Consider the following 19,788-nt stretch of genomic DNA (forward strand, 5'->3'; position numbering starts at 1 on the left):
CAGTCCACCTAGGCCAGTGGTTCCCAAACTTTTCTGGCTTACGGCACCCCTAAACATATCTCTCTCTTCATCCACGGCACCCCTATTTTTTATTTTTTTTACTTTTTACTCAACCTCCTTTGTGCCATATTTGTACTTCATGCCATTTTCTTTAACCTTGTGATATGATGGATAGGCCAAAACTGCTTTTATTATAGGCATTACTAAGATAAGGTGAAGTTAATATCTTTTTTTGTTTTATTCAAATGAACTACTTTCATTCAACTCATTTAATTGAACTTTTGAATAAATGGTGAACAGGATAACCAACTTGATAACCACCTGACCTCGGTGTGCAGTCTTAACCCATTTCACTACAGAGGGCAGTGAATAACCGTGTTTGAAGGGGACGTGATTTAACGTAATTAACTATTTTTACGATCTGTTTCAATACATCCGTCAGGTCTGGAGGCATCGTTTTTGCAGTAAGAGCCTCCCGATGCAACATGCAATGCGTCTCTACCATGGAAGGATTCTGTTGCATAGCTTTCGTTACAAAGCCTTTGACCCGACCTGTCATTGAGGCCGCCCCGTCAGTGGTAGTGCACACACTTACGCACATATCCCAGCTAAGATTATTCCTCAAGTATTCATCTGTCACCCTGAATATCTAATCTCCGGCAGCATGGTTGGTCAGTTCTTTGCAAAATAAAAAGTTATCTGTAAATTTGTCCTCATCGACATCTCACGTTAGCGAGCAGCTGGCAAAGGCCACCAGCATAAGTGGACTCGTATTTGAAGCGCAAACTTCCCCAATAGCCGTAGCCATCGTTAGCCCACGTCTCCCTGCAGACCATGCATACTGGTGTGGGACACGTTACCTCGCCAGCCCAAGTGAACCCATACTGGAGGTAGGAGTCGTTATATTGCCTCACTTTTCTCTTTGCTGATTTCGTCTGGTCAGATTCCGAGGTCTGTTCCTGTGGAGGTGCATGGCGTTCTCTTTAAAAACGTATCCATTGCGCCTAACTGCACTCCGCCATACGGAATAACGAACGAAGTCACCGAACAAACAATAAGTAGCCTACCTACATACAGTACAGTACGATACAGTAAACTGTAGCCGATTGTTTGTGCTGCAAATACGTTTTTGCAATAAAATGAATTTTGAAATGGATATTATGCTTTTTAAAATTTCATTAAATTATCAAGCCTTACACAATTCTGCGGCACCCCTGAGCATGCGTCACGGCACCCCAGGGTGCCGCGGCACCCACTTTGAAAACCCCTGACCTAGGCTAATCAAACACTAGGGTCTTGAGCTACGTCATTCTGGACCACTGGATATGGGGTCACTGCAGAAACAGAGGTGTCTCCTGAAAAAGCTCTAGAATGGTGAGGATGAAAGATGACCATAACATAATTGGAGGGGATTACCAGGAACTCTGTCTTCCACAGCCTTTAATGAAGGACAGATTCTGAAGGAATATGTGAGGACATTTTGACTGCCAAAGAGAAGGACACGGAATACATGATGATGTTCAATCAAAAGACATGGTTTTCTAAGTGTGCTCAGAAGGAGAGCATAGCATGATAGCTGGTAATCCAGTAGTCTAGTGCAAGTGGATGGAAGAGTTCAATCCTTTGATTGAACACCATTATTTACCGTCTGGATTTTCTTTCTCTGAAATGGAGAGTCCAGCCTCCATGGGCTGCTCTGTTCATCTCTGGCTAGTACCAGATTCTTAAACCCAATCATGTCATAGCTGGACATGTGTATGAATATCATACAAAGTAATAGTGGCAAACATACATTATATGAGACCTTCTAACGAAAATTCCTTATCCAACAATCCGTATCTGTATGATGTGAAGAAGAACAGAGTGAGCTAACCCTATCTCTAGCTTAGGCCTGAACCTCTCTGATGTTTAACCTACAGGAACTACAGAAGAAGGACACACACCGATGAGATATCTACACTTTCGTCCTTGGCCTCAATGTTCCATTAAGTGAGACATAACAAAAATATAGCATAAAAATGATGAACCAAAATAAATCATTAATAGAAGAAGCAAGGCAAGCTGAGATCTGGTATGATCAAGTGTCATCACCATAGCAGTGGAAAGAGAGTCCTTGTAAGGAGCTGGAGGACATCATGACGTATTCGGAGGATTCTCCACCACCTTCTCAATAGCAGTGTAGTAAAGAGCATCAAGTGGGGGGCGCCAGAATAAAGAAATAAAAATAAACAAAAATGTTAAAACTATTAGAAATGGCATATTTTCGCCTTAATTGTAACAAAATATACAAATAGTAGTTACATTTCAAATAAAAGCTTTTCGAATTTCTTTGCCCCTTCTGACCCCTGGTATGATTACGACAGATTAACAGCGAAAATGAAATGGTTATGGTTGTTGGATTATTATGGTTGTTAGGCTATTATGTGTATTTTGTGGTACTACATTTGTGTTTTGACCGGCCTATTAGTGCGTGCGATTTTGCACAACGCATTTATTCCTCTGCCACCTCTGAGGATGGTGGGGTCGCAAGTCACTGGCACTGTTACTTTAGATGACTTGTAGTAGATGATCATGCTAGTGGCGTAGGGAAGTATGTGATGGTGATGGAGTAGTGGAAGAGTCTACCGTGCTGTGATGCCGTTGCTGAGGATGCAGTCAGTCAGTGGTCCACTTTTAGAGATTGTTGTCAGTGGTTCACTTTTAGAGATTGTTGTCAGTGGTTCACTTTTAGAGGATGCCTTTAGAGGCTCACCTGTAGAGGATGCTGTCAGAATGTGAGGTGACAGATCAAATCTTTTACATGTCCTCAGGAAGTAGAGCCTTCTCGGTGAGGATGGAATTTCTGAAGGACCAGGAGAGGTCCCCAGGCAAGTGGACCCCCAAGGATTTGGGTGGGTCTGTAGGTCTGCCGCAGCGTGTGGAGGTTGATAGTGAGATCTCTGATGTGGAGATCCACACTGTTGTTAGAGCACCAAGTGCTGGCTCTCATCCCTGCTGCTGATGAGGCTGTGCTGTGGTGCTGTAGTGCAGAGCAGGAGGGGATGCCTGTTGCCTAACTTAACACACCTCAAATGGGCACCTTTCTCATAACCACCTCCTAGTCTAAAGTCTAACCGGCATGTCTTCTCACTAATGCCTACACAGAGGTTATAGGTGCTGTGTGTGCTGTAGAGCCATGCTTGAAGGATGTGAAAAGTTGATCCTGATCCTGTGTTTGTGTGTTTGTGTGCAGGTCTCCTCCTCAGCTCATGGTCAGTAAGGTGTTCTCTGCACGTGTGGGCAGTAGTAATACAGGAAGCACAAGCACGTAAGTGTCTCTCCCTTTGGATGCTCTGTCTGGCCGGCTTGTTTGTACAGTATGTGTATCGGTGTGATTTGCTCATCTGAACCTGTTCTTGTCTTCCTAGCTTGCAGGACAGTTTAGATTCAATCAGCCAGACGTGCCCAAGCTACAGCAGCAGCATTGGTAAGTGCATTCCCATATTTGAGTAATACCAAAGATCCTTAATTATTGACAAGATAGAGCAACGTCATGCATCTCTATGGAAGCAAAATTCGAACAGTTCCGGTCTGCTTAAAGGGGCGTGTTGCAAAGACGTCATAGTGGGATATCGATCTCTGTCAGATTGGCAAGCAGTTCAGTTCGAATGTTAGCAGGTCTGCTTAAAGGGGGATTTAGCCCCCCTCCCCCTTGTAAAGACAGAACGCGGAAATTATCGAACGTTTGCGCCTCTCGCTCCGCTTTAACCCTCTCTGGTAATACTACTAAGTAAGTTGCATGTGCATTTGGACTTGCATGGGATCAGGCTAACACTAATAAACTGAAATATACACTCAGAGGGAGCCACTTACTGAGTATTCTAGCTTCTTGTAATATTATCAACTTCTGGGCTGAACTTCTTTCTCTCTCTCTCTGTGTGTCTCTCTCTGTCTGTCTGTCTCTCAGCTCATAGCATGCCAGTTGACATGCCAGGACGTGGTCGCAGTGAGGACGGAGACAGTGGCATCGCACACTCAGGTACATGAATACACACACACATACTGCACATAGTGTACGCGTCTACCCTTTTGTGTACTCCTTTGAATCTGACTTTTTTACGTAAGGCCCCCCACGTCCACATTACTCCATTATATTGAAATGGCCTGCGCCGCACACCGGTGACCCGGGTTCGATTCCCGCCCCGTGGTCCTTTCCAGATCCCACCCCTGCTCTCTCCCATTCACTTCCTGTCATTCTCCACTATTACTATCAATAAAGGCATAAAACGGCCAAAAAGTTTACTTAAAAAAAAAAAAGAAAAAAGAAAAGGAAAGATTAGAATGTGCCGGTGTCCCTATATTCATTGGAAGCTGTGTCTATTAGTGTGGACGATTGAATGCAGAAACATCTGAAATAGATGACGTACAAGTCCATGTTCCCTTCCTGATTGGACTACCTGTCCCCTGTGATGATTTGAGATCTTGCTCTGTACGTGTGTGTATGTGTGTGTCTATAGCTTCTCTGAGCAGTCTGCTGGCCACACCTCTTCCCTCACCTGGCTCCCCCACCAGCAGTGGCAGTAGTTACCAACGGCGATGGCTTCGTAGCCAGGCAACCAGCCTTCAGCACGGACCACTTCCACGCTGGTGAGGTTGTGTTAAGCGTGTGTATGTGTGTGTGTTTCGTTGCGACAAATGTATTTGTATTAGTTTGTACACTGAGCAGTATTGAGACAAAATCACGTTATGTCAAAAGAAATAAACATAACATAAACATACGCCTTTCAGATGCATAGAGGGAACTGGAGCTCACTGATAGTGTGCAGGTTTTTGTTGGAGTGTAAACAATGACTTGACTACCTTTGGACACAGCTGTAAGCATAGGCCTGTGTGTGTCCTCAGGAGCACAGATGAGATGTTTAACCTGTCAGATGACAGCTGTGGCTCCAACCCTGCACTGGTGCGGAGGAAGAAGATTGCACTGAGCATCATCTTCAGCTTGCCAGAGAAAGAGGAGGAGAACAAGGCCTTCCAGGAGTTCTTCTTCTCCCACTTCCCACTGTTTGAGTCCCACATGAACAAGCTCAAGACTGCCATAGAGAGGGTGAGACATGGCTACTGGCTTTATGCAGGGCTGACCCTACTGACTTCTTTTAGCAAAGGCATTTACTGTATGTGTATGTGTGTGTATGTGCGTGTGTGTGTTCTCCAGGCTATGATCCTGTGCAGGAGGATTGCAGAGTCTTCTCAACGGGTTCAAGTGTACTTGTGTCGTGTTATGGAGGCTTTAGGAGACTTCAGGTAATTAGCAGTGAAGAACATTGTCAGCTGACGTGCTTTTAGTCAAACCGAGATGGGTGGAATCTTCTGGTGATGTCAGGCAGATGTCCCACGTTGATGCTGTGCTTTTGACAGGATGACCATCTGGAACCTCTACATGGCCCCACGCATCACTGAGCCTGTATGGCTGACCATGGTATCCCAGAGTGCGGAGCGAAATGCTCTGTGTCAACGCTTCCTCAAAGAATTGAGTCTCCTGATGGATCACAGTGGCAAAACCCAGTCAGTACATTTCAGCTTGAGCGTTGATACCTAAGCTTACTTGCAAGACACATGGCCTGAATTTGTGACATTTATTTTATAATTTCTAATTATTGATTTCATAATTAAGACTTTTCAAATAGCTATTAAGATCCACTCACTAACATACAGAGTTGTGTTTCCACATGGTTTTAGTATGTTCATACATTGGCCGGGTTTCCCAGATTCCTTGAGAAGCTCTTAAGTACTAAGAACTTCTTAGGAGCGTTCTTAGAACGTTCTTAGAGCGCTCCTAAGACATTCTTAGCACTTAAGAGCTTCTTAACAAATCTGGGAAACCCGGCCATTATCTGTAAAGCGTTGTCCTGAATGAGTGTTTTGCTGAAATGAATAACTGTGGTGGTTAGTGATTTTGTGTTTGTTTACAGGTTCCTGTCTGCTTTACTCACTGCTGTTCTCATGTATCACCTTGCTTGGGTTCCAACTGTAATGCCCAGCAACCACCCGCCAATCAAACCCATCTGTGAAAAACGCTCCTCCCATTCTCTTGATCTGCTGGCCAAATCCCACCCCTACAATCCACTATGGGCACAACTAGGTATTCAACACAGATACATTGAATTGTTCACTTAAGCAAGCTGCCTCTCTAATCATTTGGTGAATACAGATTGCTTAAACACAAAATGTAAAGAAACTCACAGTTAGTGAAACCTTTAACTCAAACAAGAAAACCTTAAGAAAAGAAAGAACTGTAAGAACATTCTCAGTCTCATACCTTTTGGGGAAAACTCCACACAGAAGTTTGAAAAATACTAAACACACTTCTCTACTTTAGAGACGTAATATCATAAATTTCCCATTTGGAGACCCAAACGATCAAACACAGCCATCAGAGGTGCATTCAAATTTGGCAAACGCTGGCCAACGTTTGTGTTATACATGTTTTCTTTGAACAGTTTGATTTCTTGGCGCTAACACTCCATTCTAACGGTAATTGCACTGTTACCTTCGTCAAACTCATGTCCAGTTCCACGGAGAACTACCTCCTCAGACCATTTGCGATTATTCACAAAAGTTCGCAGAGAACTCAAGGCTAACGGAAAACTGTCTGCAAATGTTCACAAACGTTTGCCTGTGTTTGTGAATTTGAATGTTCCTCGGGTGTCTTGTGATGGCCTGTAGGCACAGAAGTGTAAACTCACCTGTCAGACCTGAGCACTGTTAAATAGCAACAGGTGAGTTTACATGTCAACAGAAATAGAAAGCACCCAACATAGTAATGAGAAGAAGAGAAAGCGTGAGAATGGGAAGGGGAGCCCGTAGAGGAAGATGGGTAGGGAGAGGAAGAGGAGCTCATGTCATGAACAAAGAATGCTAGGACTACATTTCCATATAAAATTATATTTTATTAACATTGGTTGTAAAGAATCGGTTGAGCCATTCAACAAAAAAGAGGCAGAGCCTTAAAGCTGCACTTTCACAGCTGTATATTCTATTTAGAATATGTTCTGCCCTGGTACTTAGGGCAGCAGGAGACTGATTCAATATTGATGTATTGAGTGATTTCACAATAGACCACTGAAGTTCACCTACAAAAATCTGAATCAGAGCCAGAATCAGAATCAGCTTTACTGGCTAAGTTTGTGTACCGTTATACACACAAGGAATTTGACTCTACCTTTGTGATGGTTAGTGGTTAGTGTAGGGGGAGAAGAGCAGTGAGGAGAGGACACACCCCTGGGGGGCGCCAGTGCTGATGGGCCGAGGTACCCAAAGCTGCCATCTTTGCCCAGGAGAGGTATAACTCCTCAGAGATTAACTTTGGTGCAGCAAAAATCAAAGTTTGCCGTCTTAACATACCGAAGATCATGGTACCCACTGAAATGCAGAGGACAGCAATAGTGTACAACAAAACATCTGCATTGCAGACTTCTTTGTCCTCGCGAGAATTTAGCAGGCGTGATAATTCAAAATCCCGTAGGAATAGTCTCGCAAGATACCGGATCTCATATGGGCAAAGATATACAGTATAGGTGAACTTCAGAGGTCTATGTGGAGAGAAAAAAACGTCTTAGTGGAGAGGACTGGTCTTAGTGGAGAGGACTTGTTATGTTTGGTATCATTTTAAAGGGGAGACTCTGGGCTTTCATTTAAATCCTTTTGTGAACATTTTTGATTAGTACAGCCAACCCTGGAGCTCTTCAAACCTTTAATCACACACATTTTCCTGCCATTTCCGCCTAAGTCATCTTTTGTCTTTTAATCCTGTGGCAACAGGGAGCATCAGAGAAACACAATTCAAACACTGAAATACTGGCATGACCCTAAGGATTCAGGAAATGTATAATTTACCCATACTATCTGATTTGGAGGGGGTGATTTTCAGTCTTATATCAGACATGGCGTTTGAGGAAATACTATTATAAATTAAGCAGAAAACGTAACAATTAACAAATGAGACATGGATTCCTATATTTTGAGATGTGGTAAACGCAATTATGGCATTGCCATTACTGTAAAAGGTCAAGGTCATGACCTTTAGGCATGGTCAATGACATTTTATGACATTTTCGCACAGATTGCATCATTCAAGGCCACAACACTAATCAAACTCCTCGTCGGAATCCTCATCAGAGGAATACGATTGTTCAGCAAAGTCATCCTTCGGGTTTTTGCACGCCATAGGTCAGTGCAGGGAAAGTTGTTGGCAACACACTGACATGATGGAGTGACACAGTCCCTCTTGCATGAGCAGGACAGCAACTCAAGTACTGCTTGTGGACCAATGGAGACATTGAACCAGTCTATGGAGAGCTGCAAGTCACCATCTTGGTCCACTCTAGACCACCCATGCTCAACTGGGGAAGGAACTTCAGGGTTGTTCTCGATGCATCTTCTCCAGATAGCACCTTGATGGTTAGCTCTGAGACCGTGCTTCCTGAGAGAATCTGAGCATGGAGGTAAATGCCTGATTCTGGACTTGGAGCTGTACATTTGACATGTGAACTCCTGTAAGGCTGCATACAACTCAGGTGTCATTGCCAGTCTGCCCTAACCTTCTGAAAGGTCTCACAGAAGTTTTCATTCTTCTGAAGAAGTTTTAGGGCTGACACTTTACCACAGCCAGCAAATGCACTTACAGTGTCGCAGCCTGTGTATACGTGTAAACCAGGCAAAGCCTGACACACCTGTGAACCCAGACCACAAGTGAGTTGTGAGATGTTTATGTAGCTGGTGCAATTCTTTGTCCCTGTCCTCAGGAACAGGCCACATGTGAGTGTGTCACTGGTAGCCATGCTTATCACCAAGACATCAGTGTCACAAGGGTGACAGGTTTGTGATCAGTCCTTGAAGCATGGCAAGCATGGAGTAGCATACAGGTTTCCGCCTCTTTATGAGTGGACGACAGGTCTGCTACCTTGTGCACTCCCTGTTGGGTCACCTTGTAATCTTTGGTTGTAGTGTACAGAACCTTTTCACCGAAAAATCTTGTTCTAGACTGTTCTTTGCCCCAATCCTTGAGCAAGAAGGTAGCAAGGTTTGCTTTGTTGCTTTGTAGGAATTTCTTACATTGTTGAACTGTGCCATGCAGTGATCTGTTTGACCTCTGTGCCGGAGTCTGCACCTCTGGCCACTCTCTCCAAGTGTTTGATAGAAGCCTCATTATATACACTATATTGCCCAAAGTATTTGCTCACCTACCTTGACTTACACATGAACTTCAGTCACATCCCATCCTTAATCCATAGGGTTTATTATGACATCGGTCGACTCTGCAGCTATAACAGCTTAAACTCTTCTGGGAAGGTTTAGGAGTGTGTTTATGGGATTTTTTGACCATTCTTTCAGAAGCGCATTTGTGAGGTCACACACTGTGGTTGGACGAGGCGTCTGGCTCTCAGGATCCGCTCTAATTCATCCCAAAGGTGTTCTATTGGGTTGAGGTCAGGACTCTGTTCAGGCCAGTAATGTTGGAACAGGAAGTGGCCATCCCCAAACATCCCACAAAGTTGGGAGCATGGAATTGTCCAAAATCTCTTAGTTAATTCTGAAGCATTCAGAGTTCCTTTCACTGGAACTAAGGGAACAAGCCCTGCTCGGGGGTGGCCCCTTCCTGTTCCAACATGACTGTGCACCAGTGCACAAAGTAAGGTCCATAAAAGTATGGATGGCAGAGTTTGGTGTGGATGAACTTGACTGGCCTGCACAGTCCTGACCTCAACTCGTATGTGAGTCAAGGCAGGTGAGCGAATACTTTTGGCAATATAGTGTACATAAAAAACAATGTCAACACGGGTGCTGTGACTTGCTTCAGCTTGCACAGCGGACAAGGCATAGTCTGCAATATCAGCAAATGTCTTGCCATCACCGTTCAACTTCTAAACAAGTGCCATGCCATCTATTACACAGGTGAGCTGTCTACTCTGTGCAGTCAGTAGGCTACCATCTGAGCAAATATTCGAATATTCAGCTTTGAGGATATCTTCTTTATTCCCAGTTGTGCATGTCTTTGCCTTTCCCTGCATTTAGGAGAACGTTTTCAGTTTCATCTTGGAGAGTGGTGCATGGAACTGCTTTGCAGGAGGATTATTCTCAACACGCTTAGCAGAGAAGGTTCTGTAGGCATTATTGCCAATGGTGTGTGCATTCAGGAGGTCTTCAGCAACATCTGCTGGTGCTGTACTTCCAGTAGACAGAGAAATGAGGGACTCACCACCTGCAAATGGACTTATCCAACTAGAATCCATCAGATCCACAGTGCTTGTAATGTGTTCATCTTTGGCAATTCTACTTTGTCCAAGGTCCTTGTGAGAATAGTCACTTTGTTGGAGTCCCAGGGATCTTTTCAATATAGACAGGTAAGTGCTTTTGTACTCAGCAGAAATGTAATATCTTGAGACAGCTGCTGGGCCTTCAAGCTGAACCCTTTTGTGCCTCAAGCTGTCTGAGTGTCCCTCTAGGGCCTGGTCAATCAGAACCCTGCCAAATGTGTTTGTTGCACTCAGCTAGGCCGAAAAGCCTAGAGAAGATGTAAAGATCTGATTTCTCATGTTCAATGTGGCTCATCTCTGAGTAGTAAGCAGTGAGTGACCTTGCATAATTCAGATTATCATAGGCAAAGGTCCAGGGGATGATTGATCGAATGCTAGCCATGTGCAATGCCCAGTTTTCCACATGATGCCCTCACAAGGTTTAGTACAACCTCCACCATGTCAATATATGACATCCAAAAGCTGGCCAGTAGACCTTGCTGAGACCTGAGATGCTGCAGGAATTCACAAAAGTACTGATGGACCTTTCTGAAGACTGTACAGTCAAGTGATTCTTCTACAGTGGTTGATGATGTAACCTCAGAAAAGACACTCAAGTCTAGGGGCAAGATATCTAGGAGACCGTGGGCATCAGGATGGTTATTTGTGAGCCACTGGTGAAACTGATTCCAGACTAGCTTAGGTAGGGATTCATACATGATTTTATGGAATCTCAGAGATCTATTGTACTAACACCACTTGCAGATCCCTCGGCCACAGCTCCAGATTCAATGCATATTCCTTAGGCCTGCAGCCTGGAAGCACTTCCCAATCACTCCCAAGAACATACAGATGGTGTGGAAGACTCCAAGTCTTGGCACAATGTTGGGAAACCTGTCTCTATGTGCCCACAGAATTTCTGTAACTTTACAGTAGAGAGCCTGATAAAAGGCAACTGACATGCTAATGCGTAAGGAAGGTTTTTTTTACTTTGAAGGAGAAGCTCATGAACAGTTGCCATCAGTCTGGCCGGGGCATTGATGGTTGGCAGATAGCTGAAAACACTGGGAATAACATCCACAGAGTTTGATGCTAAGATGTTGTAACCTGTCCAGCTAGGGACGCTTTGATTTGTGACAGAGTGCAGTCTGCAACCATAAGGAGTTCTTCAAAGCATCAGCACAGATATCTGTCTTGACCTCAACATAGGATCTAGTTGGAGGACCACACCTAGGACTTAACATCCGAGGCTGCACTGCTATACCATTGACCCTATGGGATGTTCCACGGCCTGTAAGTGGCTCTTCCAGCCTGTCAATATTGTCCCAGGCTAGAGCTGTGGGCACATATGGCTTCACTATGGCCCCACCATCCTGTCCTAGCTTGTGCACGCATAATGAGATGTCAATTTCCTCTAGCATACTGTAGGGTACACAATGACTAAATCTATTAGTATTAGTAATATTCTGATGAGATTGACATTACCAGTAAGCGACTTCACAGCATAAGTCAAAAGGATATGCTTGGAAGTCTTCACTTTGCTATGAGATATGGCATACACTACAGTAGATCCATGCCAAATGAGTCTCTTAGTCGTTGTTCCTTCTCATCAGTGCTTGGTAAAAGACAAGATAGCAATGACTTCACAGAAGAAGGCACAGAGGAATCGGAGTCCAACTCTGTTGGTAGAGGTCACCATGGCTGGTCGTAATTGAGATGCTTCACATCTCGATGGATTTGTTTTGCAACAACCTGTCATGAAGCTCCAACGCCAACGGTTGGTTTTTCAAGATTGATTATCCTCTTCCTAAGGGCCATATTCTCTCTCAATATATACATGTCAAGTTTGAACATTTCTCCAAATTAGTGCCTATTTTTAGCCTGGCTAGCACCTACCACTTCTCAAATGAGACTTGGTCTGGCAACCAGACGTTCATTTTTTTGTATTTGAAAAAATGCCCAGATCCGTTCATTGGGCACCACGGATGTCTATCAAATGCGTCTGTGCATAGCTCATCATCGTTTTGCTTTCCCCCCTGTTCTGTGATTGGTCCCCTATCTCAGGCAAAAATTAGGGCGGTAGTTTCCAGACTGCCTTAGCAGCATGAATGAAATCACAGTGCAAGGCAGGACGGGAACACCCAGGCTAGCCTATTTCAGAAATTAATCCTCATTTGCATATTTAGTCATTACTTTTAAGAAAACCTGCAATACAAGCAATACTTGTCTTAATCTTTGTGATAAACTGGGAAAGTTTTGTGGTGATATATAAAAAAAAAAACAAATGTACCCTATTTACCAGTATTTTCTTGCCTGAGAACAAGGCATTCATTTTTTAATGTAAATATGTATTAAAATTGTATAAAATATGTATTAAGGACCTTTTGAACTATCTAAAAATGCAGAATAACAACTTTTTAAAAAAATATTTACCTCAGACTTTCAACTCGACATATCAACAAATTAGCCTAGGGATAATAGTACACTACTGTTTCTGTCTTTGAAAAAACGGCATGTCTGATATAAGACTGAAAATCACCCCCTCCAAATCAGAAAATATGGGTAAATGATACATTTTCTGAACCCTTAGGGTCATGCCAGTATTTCAGTGTTTGGATTTTGTTTCTCTGATGCTCCCTGGTGCCACAGGATTAAAAGACAAAAGATGACCTAGGCGGAAATGGCAGGAAAATGTGTGTGATTAAAGGTTTGAAGAGCTCCAGGGTTGGCTGTACTTATCCAAAATGTTCACTAAATGGTTTAAATGAATGCCCAGAGTCTCCCCTTTAAAATGATACCAAACATAACAAAATAAAATATTCCTATATGTCCAATATCATGATCAGATTGGTCAGTGTTCTGCTTGATTTATACGCATTATTTCTTCAACCTATAGTTTACATTATGTGTCATAACTCAAAACAGCTACTCTTGTCAGATGGCCATCATACATCACTGGAAAGCTGAGATTCCAAGCTTTCAGGAAAGGTATGGTAGCCTTTGCCACCTTTTCGGTAACGGTTTCCATAATTTGAGGCCCTGGCTCACGGTCTATGTTACTTACTACATAATTATAGTTTTGACTTAGGTATAAGGGTTTGTTAATTGTGTGTAGTGTCTGACAATTTCTTTTTTTCTCCCAAAGTTGGGAAAAATACTGTAGTGATAAGGGTTAAATACTGCCCTCTGGTGTCAGTAAAGGAAAATGTAGTCCACTTCCACAAAATAATCATATGCCTATACTCCATAAGGGTCTCATGAAATTATGCGAAGATGTTTGACTATAAATATAAATGTGTGACCATGATGATGCCTGTGTATCTTTACGTGTACAGATATATTATATAAATATGTGTGGATATTTTGGTGTGTGTGTGTTTTGCAGGTGATTTGTATGGTGCGCTGGGCTGTCCTGTGCGTGTGTGTCGTACAGTGGTGGTGGGCCGGCGGAGGGAGTTGGTGCAGAGGGTGCTGTATGTGCTCTCCTACTTCATCCGCTGCTCTGACCTCCAGGAGAGTGATTCCAAAACGTTTGACATGGTCAGCCCAAATCCTCCCACACCCCAGGACCAAACAGACAATCCTGTCAGACCAGCGCCCCGGGAGGTGACTGAGGCGCCCCTCGGCCCAGATCAGAGCTGTGATCCTACGCAACCCCTCTGTCAAGCTGTCCCTAATCCAGAGCAGACGACTGATCCATCATCTCCCCCCTCTGAAGCCGCTCTGGGCCCAGAGCAGACCCAGGAGACGCCTGTCTGTCTGCCTGAGACCCCTGAGCCCCGCCTATTCCCTGAGAGGACCAATGACAGCCTCTTATCACTGAGCACTCAGGACTCAGAAACTGCCCTTGAGTGTTTGAATGCAGGCCCAGACACTGTTGGCATAGAGACAGAATACGATGCGTCCAATCAGAGCCCTCTGCTTCACAGGGCTCACTTCCTCATTGGCGAGCAGGAGGAGGATGTGCAGTTGAAAGGCCCCACTGCTGCCTCAGGTGAGCTCGGCTTGAATAAGAAGTGGTCCCTCCGAGGTTTGATGGACATACGGCAGAATGAGAGCTTGGACAGTGCCCTTGGAGACAGTGATGCTGAAGAAACGCCAACACGGCAGCCCTCTGAGGCAACAGACAAATGTCATGAGCTCCCCTTACCCAGGTAACATAGCATTAAAACAACTACAGAACACCACCAGCAACAGCACCAAATACATTAACATTGTTTCAGTTAGAGTAGACTTTGGGTCATGCCGTGTTATCTGCACCATCTCAGATTTGATTCAAACCTTGCATCTAGAATGGGTCCCAAAACTAAGGCCTGCAAAATATTTCTGGGAAGCAATGTTTGGGCATTAATACAATGAAAAACATTATTCATAGGCAGCCCAAACTTTGTAGGGTGGAAGACAAACATTTTCTCAGTATCACTGAACCACTAAAAGTTCTCATTGGTTTTCTACAAAGGATGTGTATTTATCTATAAATGAAACATGCAACATCATTGACTCTTAAATTGTACATTAAATGACTAAACTGAGCTATTCCCACATTGGTTTTTGCGTTGCTACTAGCTACCCACCATGCCATTTTAGTTCTATAAAAATGATCAAAAAATGTGATCACACCTCATTTTATCCGTGTGGATTTGTTGCGGAGACCTTGAATATTGGCTCTTTATTAATAAAGTATTGTATTTGCTGGAAAGATAGTGATTGATGCTAGCCTAGCTAGCGCCTACCACTTCTCAAATGAGACGTGGTCTCGCAACCAGACGTTCAGACGTTTCTCGTATTAGAAAAAATGCCCAGATCCGTTCATTGGGTGCCACGGATGTCTATCAAATGCGTCTGTGCATAGCTCATCATGGTCTTGCTTTCTCCCCTGTTCTGTGAGTGGTCGCCAACATCAGGCGGAAATTTGAGTGTTAGTTTCCAGACTGCCTTTGGTGCGTGATTGAAATCACTGCGCAAGGCAGGATGGGAACACCCAGGCTAGATTGATGCCATGTGGGTAAAGAAAATGGATGTGATGACAAAATTAATGTCTGATTTGACACGGAATTACCCATTTACTGTTATTTTAAAGTAGTAGGCCAAAGCATAAAACTAGCGATGTAGAAGTGCCTTTGAATGCATGCAAAAACCAACAACAGCTCAGGTGGCCCTGCAAAAAGCTTTGGTAATTGATGTGTTTCAAGTTGGTGTAAATAACACAAGAGTTAATTCTTTTAGAGTGAAAGAATGAAGAAACCTGTTATTTTCACCATCAGTCAGGGCTATTCACTAAATGTACTTTCATGGTGTCCAAATCTGTAAGCACAACTTGCACCATGTCCATGTCTAGGTACCTTAAAGGCATGCAAAAACCAACAACAGCCCAGTTAGCCCTGATAAAAGCTTACTTGTGTGCTAATCCGTGTGCTGTAAGTTGGCGCATACTGTATAACATCAAAGTTAATTTGGAAATTATCTCAAAACTTGTCTACACAGTAATGCATCAGAAAGTGGCAATTTGAAATTACATTTATTTACTTTTAGGTTCAGGAAAAAAATAACATAAAATGAATGAATACTGAAGTAGAATGGAATCTTAATGGAATAAATGTAATTAGAATGCAGCCAAATATTGTTTTGTAAGTAGCAATTACAGGCTTAGAGGTGATAAACTATCCTGTTATTTTCACCATCAGTCAGAGCTATTCACTAAATGTACTTTTGTGGTGGGCAGAAAGTGTAAGCACAACTTGTACCATGTCCTTAAATGCTTAAAAAAAAGTTGGCAAGTTAGCTAAATTTTATCAGTGTCCGAATGATGTTGATTTTTGCAAAGCACGTCTGTTTAGCTGATAACTTGTCAAAACTCTTTACTCTCTCCTAATATCTGTGATGTATACAATCTCATCGAGCTCATTGTTGTGTGTGTGTGTGTGTGCGCGTCTCTCTGGTAGCTGTGAGATGAATAGAAAGCCCAGTGTGAACCACTTTGGCCGTTCTCTGTTGGGAGGTTACTGCCCCCAGTACATGCCGGACTTTGTCCTCCACGGAATCTCTAGTGACCAGCGCCTGAAGCAGTGTCTAATGGCTGACCTGGACCACACAGTGTTGGTAAGGGCCCTCGTCTACCCTGGCCTTATGTGTGCCACGCCACCACAGCCTATCCAGTATAGACATTCTAAACTACTAAAGTACACACTAAGAGATACGTTTTCAGTATAAACTATCATGACCGCGTTCATTCAAGGACATACACATTTCACAGTACAAAGACGTTGGACAGAGTTTGAAGTTCCTTGTGGTGTAAGCCCATGTGTGTATGTTATTGTGTATACGTTTGTGTTACTCCAGCACCCAGCTCTGGACGAGCCTGTGGCAGAGGCCGTGTGTATCGTGGCGGACACAGACAGGTTATGTGTCCAGGTGGCCACGAGCCAGCGGCGTGTGTGTGAGGCAGGGCACCTGGGGAGAGACGTGCTGGTGTCTGGACTGGTCTGCAACATCCTCACATCAGTCTTACAGCTACAAAAACTCAACCTCAGTGCAGAGTTTGTGAGTACAGTTCACTCAGATTTATATCTTAATTTCATTAACATTTTAGTAAGCGCTAATAATTTTGTTTTCGTGTGTGTGTGTGTGTGTGTGTGTGTGTGTGTTTCTCAGTGTGTGATGCACCTTGAGGATCGCCTACAAGAAGTCTATTTTAAAAGCTGTACTCTAGCAGAGTATCTGAGAGGACAGACCCGAGTGCACGTGAGGGAGTTGGGACTGGCCTTAGGGTAAGACCATATATGGAAATGACCTTCTTTTGAACTTTTTAAAGGAAATGGAAAAATGTTATTTTAATTGCTGAAGAGGCCACCGGAAGTGCATGTTCTGTCCTTCCTACTGCATTATATAGGCTACCTACATACACTGGCATTGTCTCATGCTGAGTAGACATAATTCCTGTGTATAACACTACTCTCTGCTTCCCTATTCTCTCTTTGTCAACTTGATCTCTCTTGTCTGCTGTCTTGTCTTCATCTGCTCTGGATGTCTTCTGGTCCTTGTGGATTTCCTCTGAACATCTGCGATCTCCTTGGGTCTTCCTGCAGGATTGAGTCAAGTGATCTCCCATTGCTTGCAGCAGTGGCCAGCACACACTCACCTTATGTGGCTCAGATCCTGCTCTGAACCAACCAACCAATCAGGACCCATTTAAAGGACTCCCCTGTGATGTGATGTGAGTCCGTCTATGTGGTCTCAGAAGACAGGAGATGGGCTGGATATATGCATTTCTCGGGCTGGAACGCACACACACACACACACACACACACACACACACACACACACACACACACACACACACACACACACACACACACACACACACACACACACACACACACACACACACACACAGACAGACTTATGGCCTCTTGTTTATGCTCCTGATTCCTTCTTGTGTAAATAATTTATTTTCCATATATTGAAGGGATGGGCAAGTTGTGTTAAAGGGAATACTGGATTAGTACATGTTTACATGATGATGTAATGTCACTGAAAAGCTGTGTGGAGATCAGTGTTCAGTGAGTCTGTACAGAGATGAAGTGTGAATGTGACTACACGTGTGTGTTCAGTGAATCTGTACAGAGATGAAGTGTGAATGTGACTACACGTGTGTGTTCAGTGAGTCTGTACAGAGATGAAGTGTGAATGTGACTACACGTGTGTTGCTCATTGCTGAGTAGGTGCTGTCAGCTTAGTCTGTACTGAAGAGCTACTACTAATGCACACAAATGCACACATCCTTTTTTATGGACTTTTTTACTTGTAGATCTCTAAGGAAACTAACTATTGTCGTCAGGTTCACCACAGTAATGGAAATTGCAGCCTATTAAAACAGTTACAGGTTTTCATTCCAGTTTATTTTTACTTTTTAGAAACTACCTCAGCTGATGTGTCTGAAGCGTTTCAGTCTTACATGACCATTTCCTGTGTCTGACGAGACACTGTGGTTAAGACGGTGATGATCATTTTCCTCAACAGTTTAGATCCTCAAGTCTTACTGTTTTAGTGCCACAAGATGTACCGGAACTGACCGTATGAATGGTTGATTGGTTGTTTTTGAAAGGTTATTCCTTATTCCTTTCTTGGTCTTAGCGTATGAGTATTATGGTTTTGAGTAAACCCCCCTGATGCATATCAACAGATCAGACAACAACGGGGTAGGAAAAAACAGTTCTCAGTGAATCATTATATTTGTACTGGCATGTGTTCTATGTGTGAGAGTATAATGTGTTCTTTATTGATAATGTGAGGGATGAATGTTATTTCTCTATCACGACTGGGATGTCTTAAAGACTATTGTTGAATAAACTTCATTCTAGTAACAAAGTTCAGTGTATAATGTGTGTATGTGTGTGAGTGTGAGAGAGAAATGGGACCTCACTTTCTGTACTACAGATGTAGGCTACAGAAAAAATGCAACATATCTGTTGTATGTATACGCAAATACTCAAAACACAATACAAAACACAATACAAAGTAAGAAAACCTCTACATCAATTTCAAAACCCATTTTTTTATGAAAAGCTGCAAATACACAGTCAAAAACAAAACAAACAAACATGCACTCTGCATGCCTCTGATATACTGTAGGCCTCCACTGCCCATATTATATATCCACAGCTGCATTTCACATGGCAATGGATACACAGCGCCTATATGTGCATATCACATGACATTCCATAGACAGCGTCTATAAAAAGTGTTCTTTTATTGCTTTTATAAATGGAATCTTTAAAAATTGAATTTGCCCTAAATTTAACAAATCTGCCTAGAGCAGGCCGTCACCACAAACTGAGTGACTGTTCAAAAAGAACAATGGCGGGGCAGGCCACCAAGGCACCTATGACTAGGAATGGGTATCGTTACGATTTTATCGATACTGCTTAACGATACCAGTTCCTATCAATATTATTATCCATACTTTACACCATGGCAAAGAATGGAAATTAATAATGAAGTGTAGGACAAACAGCAGGGTGTTGCGCCAGATAGTGCATACGCCAATGTCAATGTCACAAATAAATACATACTGTAAATACTGATAGTAGCACTGGATGTCTGGGAGCTTATCAATCAGTTTACTATCGGTATTATTAACAAATGATCAGTTTAATATCGGTTACCGATACCCATCCTATGACAACTCTGAAGGAGTTTTAAGCTTCAACAGCTGAGATGGGAGAAACTGCATACAGCAACTGTTGCCTGAGTTCTTCACCAGTCAAAGCTCTATGGGTGAGGCAAAGCTCTTGTTAAATCTCAACAAAGATATGTGGGAGACTCCAAGTTCAAATGTAAGAAGGTTCTGTGGTCTGATGAAACCACATTTGAGCTTTTTGGCCATCGGAATAGATGCTATGTTTGACGGGCACCAAACACGTCACATCACCACAAACGCACCATCTCTAATTTGAAGCATGGTGATGGTAGGATCATGCTGTGGGGATAGGCCTACTTCTTGACAGCAGGCCCTGGA

At 43.2% G+C, this 19,788-nt stretch overlaps 1 protein-coding gene across 1 annotated transcript in view; it reads left to right on the forward strand.

The window, feature by feature from the left end:
* The window catches only part of fnip2 (folliculin interacting protein 2), a 25,481-nt gene extending 6,843 nt beyond the window's left edge, over nt 1-18,638 (forward strand). The window contains exons 5-17 of the mRNA XM_062516837.1: nt 3,233-3,307; nt 3,408-3,466; nt 3,947-4,018; nt 4,497-4,626; nt 4,882-5,083; nt 5,192-5,280; nt 5,395-5,541; nt 5,949-6,118; nt 13,657-14,425; nt 16,214-16,370; nt 16,611-16,811; nt 16,923-17,038; nt 17,357-18,638. Of these exons, the coding sequence (XP_062372821.1) occupies nt 3,233-3,307; nt 3,408-3,466; nt 3,947-4,018; nt 4,497-4,626; nt 4,882-5,083; nt 5,192-5,280; nt 5,395-5,541; nt 5,949-6,118; nt 13,657-14,425; nt 16,214-16,370; nt 16,611-16,811; nt 16,923-17,038; nt 17,357-17,435 (2,266 nt within the window). The 3' untranslated portion in view covers nt 17,436-18,638. The remainder of the gene's footprint in view (nt 1-3,232; nt 3,308-3,407; nt 3,467-3,946; nt 4,019-4,496; nt 4,627-4,881; nt 5,084-5,191; nt 5,281-5,394; nt 5,542-5,948; nt 6,119-13,656; nt 14,426-16,213; nt 16,371-16,610; nt 16,812-16,922; nt 17,039-17,356) is intronic.
* The last annotated feature ends 1,150 nt before the right edge of the window (nt 18,639-19,788 follow it).

Source organism: Sardina pilchardus, chromosome 2, assembly GCF_963854185.1.
Source record: "Sardina pilchardus chromosome 2, fSarPil1.1, whole genome shotgun sequence".
Taxonomy (NCBI): Eukaryota; Metazoa; Chordata; class Actinopteri; order Clupeiformes; family Clupeidae; genus Sardina; species Sardina pilchardus.